Genomic DNA, 14345 nt, shown 5'->3' on the forward strand with positions numbered 1-14345 from the left:
AGGATTTTCATACTCTCTCCCTTTTCTGGTGTCACCAGAAGGTGCAGTAGCTTCTTGTTCTCTGAAAATTACATATAGAGAGATGTGAGTATATGTCAATATCAACATATTGCAGATGTGAATTATTCAGCCTCAGAGAAATCAGACCCCACAGAGCGCTTTATTAAGGCAACTGAAGCCTTCACACGAATAAATGGGGGTTCTGAAAGTTGAAGACATAGAGTTTCATACTGAGAAGTGGTCAAGGGGAAGAGCATTGTGTTTGAAGATATGCTACACTGGAAGAAAGGGTGTAAGCAATTCCTGGAGTTCAGTTTCTGCAACAGCCAAGGTTTGGCCCGTGGAAGCCAATTTGGAGCATCAATCAGGCACACGTGGAGAGAGGCCTGGATTATGATCCAAATCCTGGAGGTTATTCAGGCTCCTCCTTATGGTATAAAGTAAGGCTAACCTGTGAGGTAGAAGATTAAAGGGTGAGATGCTTGGACCCTGACCACATTAGGAACCAAATCTTGCACCTAATGGGAAAAAGGAGGTGGGATCATTTTTATATCTTTGGGCAGGAACGGAATGAAGGTGAGTTTGGGGGATCCTAGAATGATCATGGGTTCTGACTTGTCCAGTAGAGTCTCAGTTTATGCCAGTTGTCCCAGTGTAATAATTAATGTCACCTCACCTTCAGACACTTTCAAAAGTGATTTGGTTTGGCCAATAAAGTATGTGGTTGCCCTGGTTAGAAATAACCTTTAAAAGGAAGAGAAGTAACAACAAGGTTTAGTGAGAAGTAAAGGCCTATAATGATTGACTGATGAATGGTGCCCAGGGCTGGGCTGGGTTTACTGGGCTTCCATCTGACCTGGTCTGGGATACTTCAACACTTTTGTTTTCTCTCTACACCCACTACTCACCTCGTACTTGCCAATATCCCTTTGACTAATCCCTCCCTTCCCACCCTCTTTCCCAAAATATCCTTCTACTTATACTTATGCATTAGAGCTGATTTTGTCATTCCCAGGCCCACCTAGGTCTTGGAATAGACCAGTCAACACCCAGACCTCCCAGTGTGGCCTTGGTGAGCACAGGAGACTGGGACCTCCAGGACTTATGGTATTTTTTGCAGGTGACCAGGCAGATAGCTTCAGTTTGGAAGTTGTTATTGTTCCCCTGGCAACGGCCATAGATGAATTCGGAGCAGATCTTAGGGTTTTTTGTTTTGTTTTGTTTTGTTTTTTTATTGTACCACCAACGTGGTATGGAGGCCAGGCAGGGGCCAGCCTCCTGTGGCATACTGCATATACCTGCAGGGAGATCACAGAACAGAGCTGTTTGGGTGCCTGTCTCCCTGGAGTATGTCCATCTCTCCCTTTCTCTGACCACCGTTCTCTTTGTCTCCGCTGAGAAGCAAATTTGGCTCGGGGCTCTGCTCCCAATTCAATGTGAATCTTGACCACTCATTTTACCTCTCTGGTCCTTGACTTCCTCATCTGTAAGATGAGAATGCAAAATCCCAACGTGCTCGCCTAACAGGGCTGTTGGAAGGAACAGCTGTGACATCACATGGCTTCTTTTTCCTTGCCTCCCCAACATCTGAACACTAAATCTGGCTGATTTTGCCTCCTAAATAGCTCTCCTTTATTTCCTTTCTGCCGCTTTCTTAATTCGAGCATCATTATCTTTTGCAAGGACTTCCATGAAAGGCCACCAGCTGATCTCCAAGACTTCTGCAATCTGCTCGACATTGGTTTCCAGAATGGCAGATCTGCTGGGCACAGGATAAAGTTCTACCAAACCCAGAGAGACTTCAGAATCCATTTTCTCCTCCTCCTCTCCAACTTTATTTCTTATGCTGCCCCAACACCCAACTTCCCACACTTATGCTCTAAAAATAGTATGTTCTTACACACCCCGTGCCTTTGCACATGCCTGACATATCCAGACCTCTCTTGCTAAGTGCACTCTTGTTCATTCTTTAAAACCCTTCCCAGACATTGACTCTTTTATGCAGTCTTTCCTGGATTCATTCTTTACTCCTTGCTTTTCTTTGTTGCCTCTCAATCTTGCACACACATTTATCATTTCCATGTACTTTCTTGTTCACATTTTCTGATTCCTCCATGAGAATGTGAGGTTTTTGAGAGGGAGTTGCATCTTATGCCATCTTGATACAGCAGTTTCTAGCAGGTAATTTGGCATAAAGAGGATGCTTCAGGAGTAGTCACAGAAAAAAAAACCCCCGAAACTCAAATCTACCCTGATCTTAAGCATTTATTGAGCAATTATTTTGCCCATAGTGCTATGAGGTACAAATAGAGTTCTTTAGAACCTCATAGTCTGAAGCATGACAAAACAACAATTATAGCACTGATTAGTGTCAGGCACTATTCTTAGTAGTTGACATCTACTAACATTTAATCTTGTAAAGTAGGTCCTCTTATTGATCTCATTATGCAGATGAGGAAACTAAGGTTTAGAGAGGCTAAATAACTTTCCTATGACCACACAGATGGTAAGGGATTTGAACATAGGTTAATCCATTGCTGTTAGAATCAAGACCAGATCTCTTACCAGCTCTCCTTCCCCCATCTAGCCCAGCTTCATCTTTCTCTCTTTTTAAAATTTGTTACTTGTTTATTTATCAAGAGAGACTATTTGTCAGCCCACATATTCATGCTTCATGTTTCAGGAAGACAAGTCAGTGGCAAACTTTAACCCAAAGAAATCATTTCAATTCCAAAATCACTTTGCACTCTGAAAGATACCAGCCTTCCCCATCTCCTGAAAATCTCTTATAGAATTACAATTTCTGTAGAAATCTGTGTATGCCTTATTTCTTGGTCCAGCAACAGCGAACTTACAGAGAGCTGCAATCCATAGGGATGCAACAAATGCTTGAACAATATGAAACCACGGATGCCTGGTTGGAAGGCCACACATTTGAGGTTTTGTCAAAGCACTGAAAACCTAGTTATTGTCTTGAAAGGTATGCCAACCTAAAGTAACAAGATTCAGAAAATATGATTAAGTAGGGCGTTTATTTGAGCCCAAAACTTGAGGATGGCCACTTGGGAGTACAGATTCAAGTTGCCCTGAATATACACTACCAGCTTCCTCTTTCTTATCTCTTGCTCACTCTCTGCTTTCCAGCCTTTCTAGGCCTGAACATGCTGCCTCCTGCCACAGAGCCTTTGTACATGCTATTACCTGTCCTGAAAGGCTATTTCTTCCCATTTTTGGTCTAAGTACTCATCTTTCAGATCTTAAATCATGGATATCTTTCCCAGAAAAACCTTTTCTGACCTTCCTGGCCACAATGAGCAAGTGGAACCCATCGTGGCTGTCAGGGGCACCAATCAATATTTGTTGAATGAATAGAATGAATGAATAGTCCTTGATGGTCTTCTTTACAGCTCAATAATATGAGCAGAGAAGAAAGAGTGTAGGTGGTCTAAGGTGGTCAGGGAAGGCATCCTGGATTTATATAGACAGAGAGGCCTGGAGAAAAAAGCCAGGAAATACAGATTATATACCTGTCTCTTATAGCTATCACATAACCTGACACAATGTTGGCATTTGATGAGACTTCGGTGACTACTTGGCATCTCAAGAATCACTGAAGAGTAGCCAAGAGACCATGTGGTCCAATATCAACACCTGTCTTATGGAAAGGGAAACTGAGATCCAGAAAGGAGAACTACATTGTTCATATCACATACCAAAATAGAGGAAGAAATGAAATAAAATCCGTGTCTCCCAAGTCCAGGGCTGACAGATTTGTGTCAAGTAGAAGATGTACCTAAACTCTAGGTCAGAGACTAACCATTAGTGAACCAGGAGACAGAGTTAGTGCAGTGCAGGTGGAGATAGGAGGTGAGGGCACTGGGAAATTTAGGAAGCATCTGAGTTACCTTGTCTGAGGTCTAAACATTTCTTTCCACAGCTGAACAGGCAACGCTTCATGTTTTCTGGGCAATCTCTGTGTTTGGTACAGTGGTCTATTTCTTCCACTTCGCATTCTACTTTGATTTTGGGACACAGCTCTAAGGCAAGGGAACATGTATTCCCTCGAGGCCTTAAAGGAGCCAGTGCTCCCCCTCTCCAAGCCCAGGGCACCCCTGCAGAGTTAAAGAACCTTGTTTCCACTTCACCTGTCCCCAAAAGGTAGTGGCCCTCAGGTAGCTCAGGAATTTCCCAACACTGCCCGCATCCCCAACCCCGTAACAACTCACCATCGAATCCCTAAACCAACCCCTACCCTCTATCCACACCATCTACGAGGTTCCTGGGAGAAAGACGCACTCCTCTAAGACTATTCTGGTCACTCAACCTTGCTGTGCTTGGTTGCTCCCCCAGGAGGCGCTGTGGCTCTCGATGATTGAGATCAACATTTCTGGCATCAGATAGCTTGGCTTTTGAATTCTGGGCCACCCTTGGTGTGCCAGGCACTTCTGAGTCTTGATTTCCTCATTTGCCCATAGGGTTGCTTTGAAGACTAACGCAACACAGTTTGACAAGCCTTAGTCAAACTTCCCGGGGCAACATGACGTAACAATGAGTAATACGGATGAAGCACTGACTGTGAGCTGCCTTTTCTCCTTAATCCTCATTACATATCTATGGGTAAGCAGTCTTAATATTCACATTTTATAAACAGAAGAATTGGAAGCACAAGGAGGTTATGTGAATTTGCCCAAGGTCACACAGCTACTCAGGGATGGAGCCAGGATTTGTACCTACAATGTGTGGCTCCTGAGTGCTCACTTTCAACCACTAATTTTCAGTGCTCAGTACAGTTAGCTGCTAATTGTAAGTCTTCACATTTCAGCATTCCAAGGGACTTCTGGAGACCATTCTTTACCCCAAAGGCTAGGGTCCTCAGTGGGTATGGGTGTGGGGGCTGCAATGAGAACATCTGGAAGCTAACACAGTTGGTGTTGTGGGGAGCAGCCTGTTTTTCTTATGGGAGACTTCCTTGGGCTTACTACTCTTTCTTAGTTCATTTCATGAGCTCTAGGTCCAGGCACCTCCAGCAAGAACCTTTTAGAACATCAGCAAGGAGTCAGTTGCCACAGATTCAGATGCCTGTATTCACCAAGGGAGTCTCTTACCAAGAGACTCAAAATAGCTTCCCTCTTTCCCACCCGGAATCCCAGGCACAGGTGGAGAAAATAATTGCTCAACTGCAAAATTATTCTTTGTTCCTTCCTCCCCACCAAGTTTCCTTTCTCCATTTCAAGGACTGAGTCCCCAATACTTACTGCCAAAGATCCCTTCAGCGTGCCCAGGTTTCTGGACATCCCCCAGAAGGAAGAATGGTACCAGGATTGGCAGAAGTCCTCAGAGTCCCATTTTAGGAAGTACTAGCCCGGTTGATGGCACCAAAACTAAGAAACACTGCTCAGCAGCTCCTACCTCTGCGCTTTGCCTGCCCTGGTGTGCCCCAGCACTCCAAGAGACAGTCATGGAGACAAGCCAGCCAGACTCCCCCGTCAGGAACACCAGATCCCTGAGGCCATCAGTGGGACTACCTGGGGGAAGGGGGCCTTGATAGGCGGCTCCTGATCCTCAGCAATCTGAGGCTTTCTGGTCTACCAGGGAAAGAGGGCACATCTTGTCTTGCACTTTCCAGGCTCTCTTAGCAGAAGGGGAGGTTTAACTCCAGAGTCTCCCATTTCCCAGGGGGAGTTTGGAGGTTAAGAGTATGCTAGCTCTCTTCCTTCTTTCTAATTTCACACTTCTCCTGACATGTCTATTCTTATGTTTTATTTTTCTTTTTTCTTTTTTCTTTTTTTTTTTTTTTTTTTTGAGATGGAGTCTCGCTCTGTCGCAGCCCAGGCTGGAGCGCAGTGGCCAGATCTCAGCTCACTGCAAGCTCCGTTTCCCGGGTTTACGCCATGCCAGTCAGAATGGTGATTATTAAAAAGTCAAGAAACAACAGATGCTGGTAAAGCTGTGGAGAAACATGAATGCTTTTACACTGTCAGTGGAATGGAATGGAAATTAGTTCAACCATTGTGAAAGAGAGTGTGCCAATTCCTGAAAGATCTAGAACCAGAAATACCATTTGACCCAGCAATCCCATTACTGGGTATACATTCAAAGGAATATAAATCATTCTTTTATAAAGATACATGCCTGATACATTCACTGCAGCACTATTTACAATACCGAAAACATGGAATCAACCCAAATGTCCATCAATGATAGGCTGCATAAAGAAAATCTGGTACATATATACCATGGAATACTATGCAGCCATAAAAAGAAATGAGATCACGTCCTTTGCAGGGACATGGATGAAGCCGGAAGCCATTATCCTCAGCAAAGTAACGCAGGAACAAAACTAAATACCACATGTTCTCACTTGTAAGTGGGAGCTGAACAATGAGAACACATGAACATGGGGAAGGGAACAACACACACTGTGGCCTCTGGACGGGGCAGGGGGAGGGAAAGCATCAGGATAAATAGCTAATGCATGTGGGGCTTAATACCCAGGTAATGGGTTTATAGGTGCAGCAAATCACCATGGCACAGGCTTACCTATGTAACAAACCTGCAGGTCCTGCAAATGTATCCTGGAACTTAAAATAAAATAAAATATTTTTAAAAAGAAAATTTATAAGTCGGTTTTGCATGATTCTTTAAAAGGTCCCCAGTAGGATTCAGCCACAGTGGTACCCAGCTCTTAATAGACTCTTCTCTCTTCCCTTCTCTCCCCTGAATTACTCATCCCACTCCCCATCTTGTATGTCTTGGGAGATCTTTCAAACAAACTACCTGCACCCATGCCCTGTTCCCTGGGTTGCTTTCTAAAGGATCCAAACTAAGGCATTGTCCTTTGGTCCTTGACTAAAAAGGGTTTTACAATCTTTTGTAGAAACAGAAGAAGATAACAATAACCCTGGAACTCTCAACTCTCAAAGTTCTGATTGTCTTCACTCCCTTGAATGATGTCACCAGAAGCCTCAATGATCCCTTACTCTGCAAAGTTGTAATGTGCCAAAAAGATGTCAATTACTCAGCCTCAGAGGCACAGGATTACATTATGTTCTTTATTGGAAACAATTGAGAGTGACACAGGTATAAACTGGGAGCTCTAGAAGTTGGAGATAACGGGGACATAAAGATGAAATCAAAATGGAAGGATATTGTGCATCAAAAGAGCCAAAGATGAAGGAAAAGGAGGGAGATGCAAGGGTTCTGTTTGGCGAAGGGCTAAGATGTTGGAATGCTGCGAGTGAAACTGGAAGTCAATCTGGAGCATCAGTCAAGTACACGAACAGTCCTCAGAGCATGAGCCACACTCTGGTAGTTCTTCCAGCCCATCCTTATCCAATCAGGGAAAGCCTGTAGAGAACGCAGGACAAAAACAGGTGAGTATCTTGGGTTCAGCTTATCTTTGGAGCTTGAAGTTATGCTTATACATCTTTGCACAGAAAAACACTAAAAAGAAGTGGGTTTGCTTTGGGGAGCTCTCCATCTCCTTCAAGGAAAAACAAATAGGAGTGACTTGCTGGCAAACAGCTATGTTGAGACATTGATGGCTTGGAAGGGTTGGTTGGTCAGCGTGTCTAGGTTTAACGTCCTGTGCCTCTTCTGCAATTCATCTCTGAGACTTCACCACTTCCACACCCTTCCTCCAGCCCTCCTAACTCCCCCCATACTTGCCAGCCTTGATTACTTCTACATCCCTTCTCATCCTCAGTTCCCAGAAAGTAGCTTTGTCTACCGCTTTGCCAGGTACATTTTTACCTCGTGATCGGAGCTGGTTCTGTCAGCAGCAGGTCTGCCAAAGACGTAGCTGTCCTGGAAAGGACCAGTCAACACCCAGACCTCCCAGCATGAGACTGCAGAGGATGAAAGACCGGGGCCCCTAGGACTCACGTTTATTCTTGCAGGTGTTCAGGCAGTTGGCTTCGGATTGGAAGTTGTTATTGTTTCCCTGGCAGCCACCATAGACAAATGTGGAGCAAGTATTATTTTTCTTGTCATACCACCACCGAATAAAAAAAGCCAGGCAGGGGCCAGTTTCATTTGGCATTTCACATACATCTGCAGAAAGACTCCAGAGTTGAAAACTCAGTGTGCCCACTCCAGAAATAAACAGTTGTTATTATTCTCCCTGGCAACCACTATAGATGAAACCGGAATAGGCTCCTTTTCCCTTAGCACACGGCAGGAGCACAGCTCCACTGACATATTGCACACATGTGCAAGGAGACCCCAGAGTGGGCATCTGCATCCCTGGAGATAGAGTTATTGCAGGTGACATTAGCTAAAATGAGGTCAGACCAAAATAGGGTGGGCCCCTATACCAACATGACTGGTGTCCTTATAAAAACAGGTTAATTTGGACAGATGCAAACACACTGGGAGAACACCGTATGAATGTGAAGGCTGAGATTGGGGTGCTGTGTCTACAAGCCAAAGAACACCAAAGATTGCCAGCAAACCACCAGAAGCTAGAGGAGAGGAATGGAACATGCTTCTTCCCCATAACCCTAATAAGGAACCAACCGTGCTGACACCATGTTCCCGGACTTCTAGCCTGAGGAACCTGAGACAATACATTTCTGTTATTTAAGATTCCCAGTCAGTGGTACTTTGTTATAGCAATTCTACCAAACAAATGCAAGTCCCTACTAAATTATGCTTACACAGTTCCATTTGGGTAAATCTCCACTGCTAAACAATTAGGTCCTGTTGATTTTTACCTCCTAATAGCTCACCTCTCTGCCAGTCTCTCTAATATAAGCCTCAGGGACTGTCTCATGCCTGGACTGTTGAGATAACCTCAGATTGATCCCCTGCCTCCAGTCCTGGCCCCTCCAATCAATCATTCATGCTTCCCACCACAGGGAAGGATCTGATGGATCTGAGAACCAGGCTTATCATGTCATTCCACAGATAAGACCTACCTTCACTTCATGACAATATCCTCCCATGACCCACAGGGCCCTTCACTGTCTGGCTCCTACTGTGACGCTGGCCTCCTCCCCGACACAGAACCCCTTCCAGCCGCATGCTCCAGCAATATTCAACACCCCGTGCCACCCCCATACCTCCATCCCTTTGCACTGTTCACAGTGGCACTCCTCTTCTTCCTTCAAAACCTTTCTCACACATCAACTGTTGTGATGTCTCCCTTGACTCCATTCTACAGTCCTCACTGCCACACCTTGCTTCAGAATCTGTGCACTCATTTTTCATTTGTTTATATCTTCGGTGTCATCCCTGAGGCTGTGAGTTTCTGGCGAGCAGGGAGTGAGTTTCTAGTGTGTCTGCTTCCATCTTGGCATCCCAGTTCCTAACAGGTAGCTTGGCACAGTACAGAACCTTATAGAATGTTGAGGGTAAAAGAAAATATATCCTGATCTGAACTGAATAAATTATTCATTGAGCACCTATTATGTGCCTAATGCTTCAAGGAACAGAGAAAAGGCATGACCTCTGCTATTTAGGAGCCCTTAGCCAAGAATTACAAATAAGCGAATAGGTATCAGGTGGATACTATGTGCCAGGCATTGCTCTAAGCACATCATGCAGATCAATTGGATCCTCAAAATAACCTTCTACACTGATCCTTTTATTATCTCAGAAAACTGAGGCACAGTGAGGGAAAGTTGTTAATTTATCCAAGACAAAAAGACTGGTAAAAACTGGAGGTAGGAGTTGAACTCAGGATGTCTGAATTCAGAATCCTTACCTGCTAGCATATGAGTGACTTAGCCCCCTAACCTGCCCACTCTACTTCTCTGCCAAGTCCTGTTTACTTTACCTCCTACATACCTTTCGAGCACGTCCTACTCTTCTTCATCCCCTCAGCTACCTCTAGTTCCAGTCACCATTTCTATCACCTTGAAGTCCTTTAAGATACTCTGTTCCTCCTATTTTAAACTCTATAGATGTAGTATGAAACTGGTCGTGTGATGCCCTGCCTCGGTGGATTGCCATGGCCCTTCGATCCAGGCCAGACTCTTTAATCTGGCCACCATACTTGAATCGTTTGATCTCTGCCCACCCAGAATCTGTTTTCCTTGTCCCATGCTCGTGCTCACTCTGCATTCTGGCCTCCCCAGGCCCCACCATTGAGCCTTTGTGCATGCTACTCCCTGTGCCTGGAAAACCCTTCCACCCACTTTTTGCCTAAAACATTACCCATCTTTCTCAACTCAACTCCAGATTTGCTTCCTCAGAGAAGGCAATCTCAACCTCCCTGACCACACTGAGCAGGTCAAATCCTATTGTGGGTCTCAGAGGCACTCAATAAATATTTGTTGAATGAATAAGAAAAGTCTTCGATAGTCTTTTTGCATCCCAGGGAGATGGGCATGAAATTAAGATGCAGCAGAAAGGAAAAGCCGTCTGTTGTGCAGCAGTCAGGAGAGGTGTTTTGGTGCAAAGCTGGATTTGTGTAGGCAGAGAGGTGGTCACTCCATAGCAAAAAAAGTTAGGAAATATAAATTGCTTCATTTATCACTTGCAGCAACAATGTTGTATATGTTAGGGCAACAATGGCCACCTGGGGCTCAAAAAATTATAAGAGTGACAGGTATCCAAATAGCCAAAAGAATCTGATTCAATGCCACTCCTTCACCAGTCATTTGTTTTGGGAAACTGAGTCTCAGGCATCACCTGATAGGAAAAGGTCATTACTAATGGCACACACCATATTTAGCACAGTAATGAATCTAAATTGCAGGTCTCCCAAGTCCAGCAGTTTTGCCAGAGACCAGCCCTCAGTGATCAGGGCACAAAGCCAGTCCAGGACGGCAGAAGGTGAGGACAGGGGGAGGAGGGGTTGGTTATTCTGCGGCTCTGAATGTTACCTTGTTTGAGATCTAAACATTTTTTTCCGCAGCTGAAGACACAGCACTTCTTGTTGTCTGGGCATTGTCTGTGCCTTGTACACACATCCCTTTCTCTGAATTCACATTCTTCTCTGATTGTGGGACATCTCCCTAGGGAAGGAGCAGTTTTACACCCATGTGCCTTAGAGAGCGTAGTGTCTCCCCGCTTTGCCAGACACAAGGCAATTCTAGAGAGTCAGGGAAGTTTGCTTCCACTTTGCTTGCCCCCAGGAGTTCTTTTCCTCAGGGTGGCCTCACTCACTTCCCTACTGCATACACCCTCCTTTCCCCCTGACCACTCCTCCCTCTCTTCCCACCCGCCCCACCCAGCTCCATCCCATCTAAGGCAGAATTTCTCAACCACCAGTAATATTTGGGCTGGATAATTCTTTTTTGGGGAGGCTGAACTGGGGATTGTAGGATGTTCAGCAGCATCCCAGGCCTCTTCCCATCAGACACCAGTAGCACCCCCTGATTGTAACAATAGAAAATGTCTCCAGGCACTACAAAGTTCCCCTGGAAGGCAAAATCTCCCAATTGCGGGCCACTGAATTAAGCTGATCTGGTCTTTTTCGCTTTGTTGAGGAATCGGTGTTTGGAAGTTCCTCTAGGTGGTGGTATTAAACAGCAATTAGTATCACTTACCCCGGAGCCAGTTAAGATTTTGAATTCTGACTCTTGGTCTGAATTCTGACCCTCTCTGAACCTTGGTTTCATCATCTGTAAAATCATTTTGACCTTACGGAGTTGTGAGAAAAAAATGAGACAAAGTATATAAAGCCCTCATCCGAGTAACAGATGCGCAGTCATATTATCTAACATTTGCTAAGTATTTACCATAAGCCGAGCACTCTTCTAAGCATTTTAAGTGTATGATCTCATTTAATCTTTATAATCGCTCTATGAAGGAAGTTCTATTAATATCCCCATGTTACAGATGTGGAAACTGAGGCCCACGAAATTTAACGAGCTTGCCCAAGATTACAGGACTACCAAGATTTGAACCCACTAAGTCTGATTCCAGATCCCTCTGAAGTTTTAAAATCCCTTTTCAGAAATCCTTTCTTCCTGAGTATTCAGCAAATGATAACAATGATCATTGTTACATTATAGTCATGGAATATTAGTGTCTGAAGTTTAAAGGAACTTCTGCATGCTGTCCTTTATCTCAAAGTAGGGAGCCCCTAGGGATACAGGGACACTTTATGGGACTACATTTGAAAGAACCAGGAGTGGATACAGATGATGCCTCAAGGAAGGGGCCTGTTTTGCTCACGGGGTAAGGAGAAGGTCCCTTGGTTTCCCGGATTCCTGTAGTGACTCCCCTGAAAGCTAGATCCTGTGACTCTCCTCCACCTCCTTGATAAAGGCCCTCCACTTCAAAGGGGGTGAAAGTGGGGATTGCCTAAGTCGGGGTTACTGCATTCCCAGAAGAGATATTCCACAGGAGGGATCTTACAAAGATCTCTCTCCTCTCCCAACCCGAGACCTGGGCTAAGATGGTGGAAAGCAACCCAGATCTGAAGAGTTGTTCCCTGTTCCTTCCTCCCAGCAGACTCCCCTCTCTCTAGGGTAAGGGCTGAGGCCAATACTTACTGGGAAATAACCAATCAGTCAGACCAGGTCCCTGGACATTCACTAAGAGGATGAATAGCACCAGGAGGCTCAAAAGTCCAGAAGATCCCATGCTGAAGAGAGGCCAGCCTTTCTGGTGGTTCCAGAATTTGGAATGCTCAGCTGCTGCACCTTGGATATAAGAACTGGAGACAAGCCGGCCACCCCCTTTCTTCTGGGAACACTAAGTTCCCAAGGTCACAAATGGGACTAACTGACACCCACAGTTCACAGCTTGGGAGGAAGGGTCTCTTATTGAATGGATCTTGATCCTTACACCCCTAGGCTGCACTGGGCTAGGGCTCTAGTCAACCCGAGGGAGTGGGCAAAGCTTGTCTCCCACTTTCCAGGCTGCCTTCCGGTGAATGCCATCATCTTGGGTCTTCATCTTGTTAATTTGGAGAGCAGTGGAGTGTCCTCATCATTCATTTTACATCGTACGTGTGCACTTACGAGCGCACTCCTTCTGCTTGTCTCTGACAATGTGTCCCTGTCAGTCCCTTGGTATCTCATTGTTTATCTGTGCCTCTCTGTGCCTAAGTCTGTTTCTCTTTCCCCATGGTCTCTGTGTTCCTTTCTCCCTCTCCCACAGTTTCTTCCCATCCTTCTGTCTTTTATTTTATCTTTGGTTCACTCATATTCTTTGACTAAAGCCAAAGATTTAAGATTTGCCACAGAGCAGGGTGTAGGGGAGGAATCACGTTGATAGCTGAGTCTTCAGAGACTGTTTCTCAAAGTTTTGTTGCTCTAAGAGCAAGAGAGGATATCAGAGCTCAGAGGGAGCCTTTATCATCAATGCAAGCTCCTTCATAGCTGAGGAACTATGTCATGAAGGGATTTGCCTGAGAGACTACTGTGGAATAAAGTTCAGTAACACAGCAGACTTTGGGGATTCTAACTGGGCTCTGGAGAGGAGCTGTGGGAAAGAGGTGCTGGGGAACTTGGACAGCTTTCCATTCCTACAGCCACGGAATCTTCACCGGCAATTCAGCCAGTCCTGGGAAGGAGAGAGACACTCTTTCCAGAGTAAATGTTATCCCTAGGGCTCCCGTTTTCTTCTCAAACTAGGTGTTACCCTTTTGGGCCAAGTTTGTTCTCCAAATATTCCTACATGACAGACAGAGGCCGGAGAAAGGCAACCTTATCATCAGAGAGTGACTATGAGGTCACTAAATTTAGTTTCAGAGACAGAGCCCCCATAAGAATCCCATGCCACCAACTTGACAATCTCACCTAAAGAGACTACTGAATCGAATTTTTCTTTGCTTTTCTCTTCTCTTTTTTCGTCTTTTTCTTCTTTTTCTTTTCTTTTCCTTTCCTTTTCTTTTTTCTTGTATTTTCTTCTTTTCTTTTTTTTTAAACAGATCTATAGGTAAGTACTCTTAATATTCACATTTTATAAACAGAAGAATTGGAAGCACAAGGAGGTTATGTGAATTTGCCCAAGGTCACACAGCTACTCAGGGATGGAGCCAGGATTTGAACCTACAATGTGTGGCTCCTGAGTGCTCACTTTCAACCACTAATTTTCAGTGCTCAGTACAGTTAGCTGCTAATTGTGAGTCTTCACATTTCAGCATTCCAAGAGACTTTTGGAGTCCATTCTTTACCCCAAGGGCTAGGATCCTCTGTAGGTGTGGGTGTGGGGGCGGCAATGAGAACATTTGGAAGCTGACACAGGTAGTGCTGTGGGGAGCAGGCTGTTTTTCTTATGGGAGACTTCCTTGGGCTTACTACTCTTTCTCAGTTCATTTCATGAGCTCTAGGTCCAGGCACCTCCAGGAAGAACTTTTTGAAATGGCAACAAGGAGTCAGTTGCCACAGATTCGGATGCCTATATTCACCAAGGGAGTCTCTTACCAAGAGACTCCAAATAGCTCC

At 44.9% G+C, this 14345-nt stretch overlaps 2 protein-coding genes across 2 annotated transcripts; both read right to left on the reverse strand.

Moving 5' to 3' along the window:
* Nucleotides 1-412: 412 nt before the first annotated feature.
* WFDC6 (WAP four-disulfide core domain 6) lies at nucleotides 413-5346 on the reverse strand. Its single transcript, XM_077951859.1, is given in 3 exon segments — nucleotides 413-451; nucleotides 3895-4037; nucleotides 5256-5346. Coding segments are annotated over 3 exon segments (273 nt in total).
* Nucleotides 5347-7065: 1719 nt separating this feature from the next.
* Nucleotides 7066-12765, reverse strand: LOC144329343 (eppin). Its single transcript, XM_077951858.1, has 4 exons — nucleotides 12447-12765; nucleotides 10830-10961; nucleotides 7885-8052; nucleotides 7066-7347 (listed from the first exon to the last, which is right to left on the reverse strand). The coding sequence occupies exons 1-4, from the start codon at nucleotides 12535-12537 to the stop codon at nucleotides 7337-7339; spliced, it is 402 nt and encodes a 133-aa protein (XP_077807984.1). The 5' UTR covers nucleotides 12538-12765; the 3' UTR covers nucleotides 7066-7336.
* Between the last annotated feature and the right edge of the window lie 1580 nt (nucleotides 12766-14345).

The sequence above is a fragment of the Macaca mulatta genome, chromosome 10, assembly GCF_049350105.2.
Source record: "Macaca mulatta isolate MMU2019108-1 chromosome 10, T2T-MMU8v2.0, whole genome shotgun sequence".
Taxonomy (NCBI): domain Eukaryota; kingdom Metazoa; phylum Chordata; class Mammalia; order Primates; family Cercopithecidae; genus Macaca; species Macaca mulatta.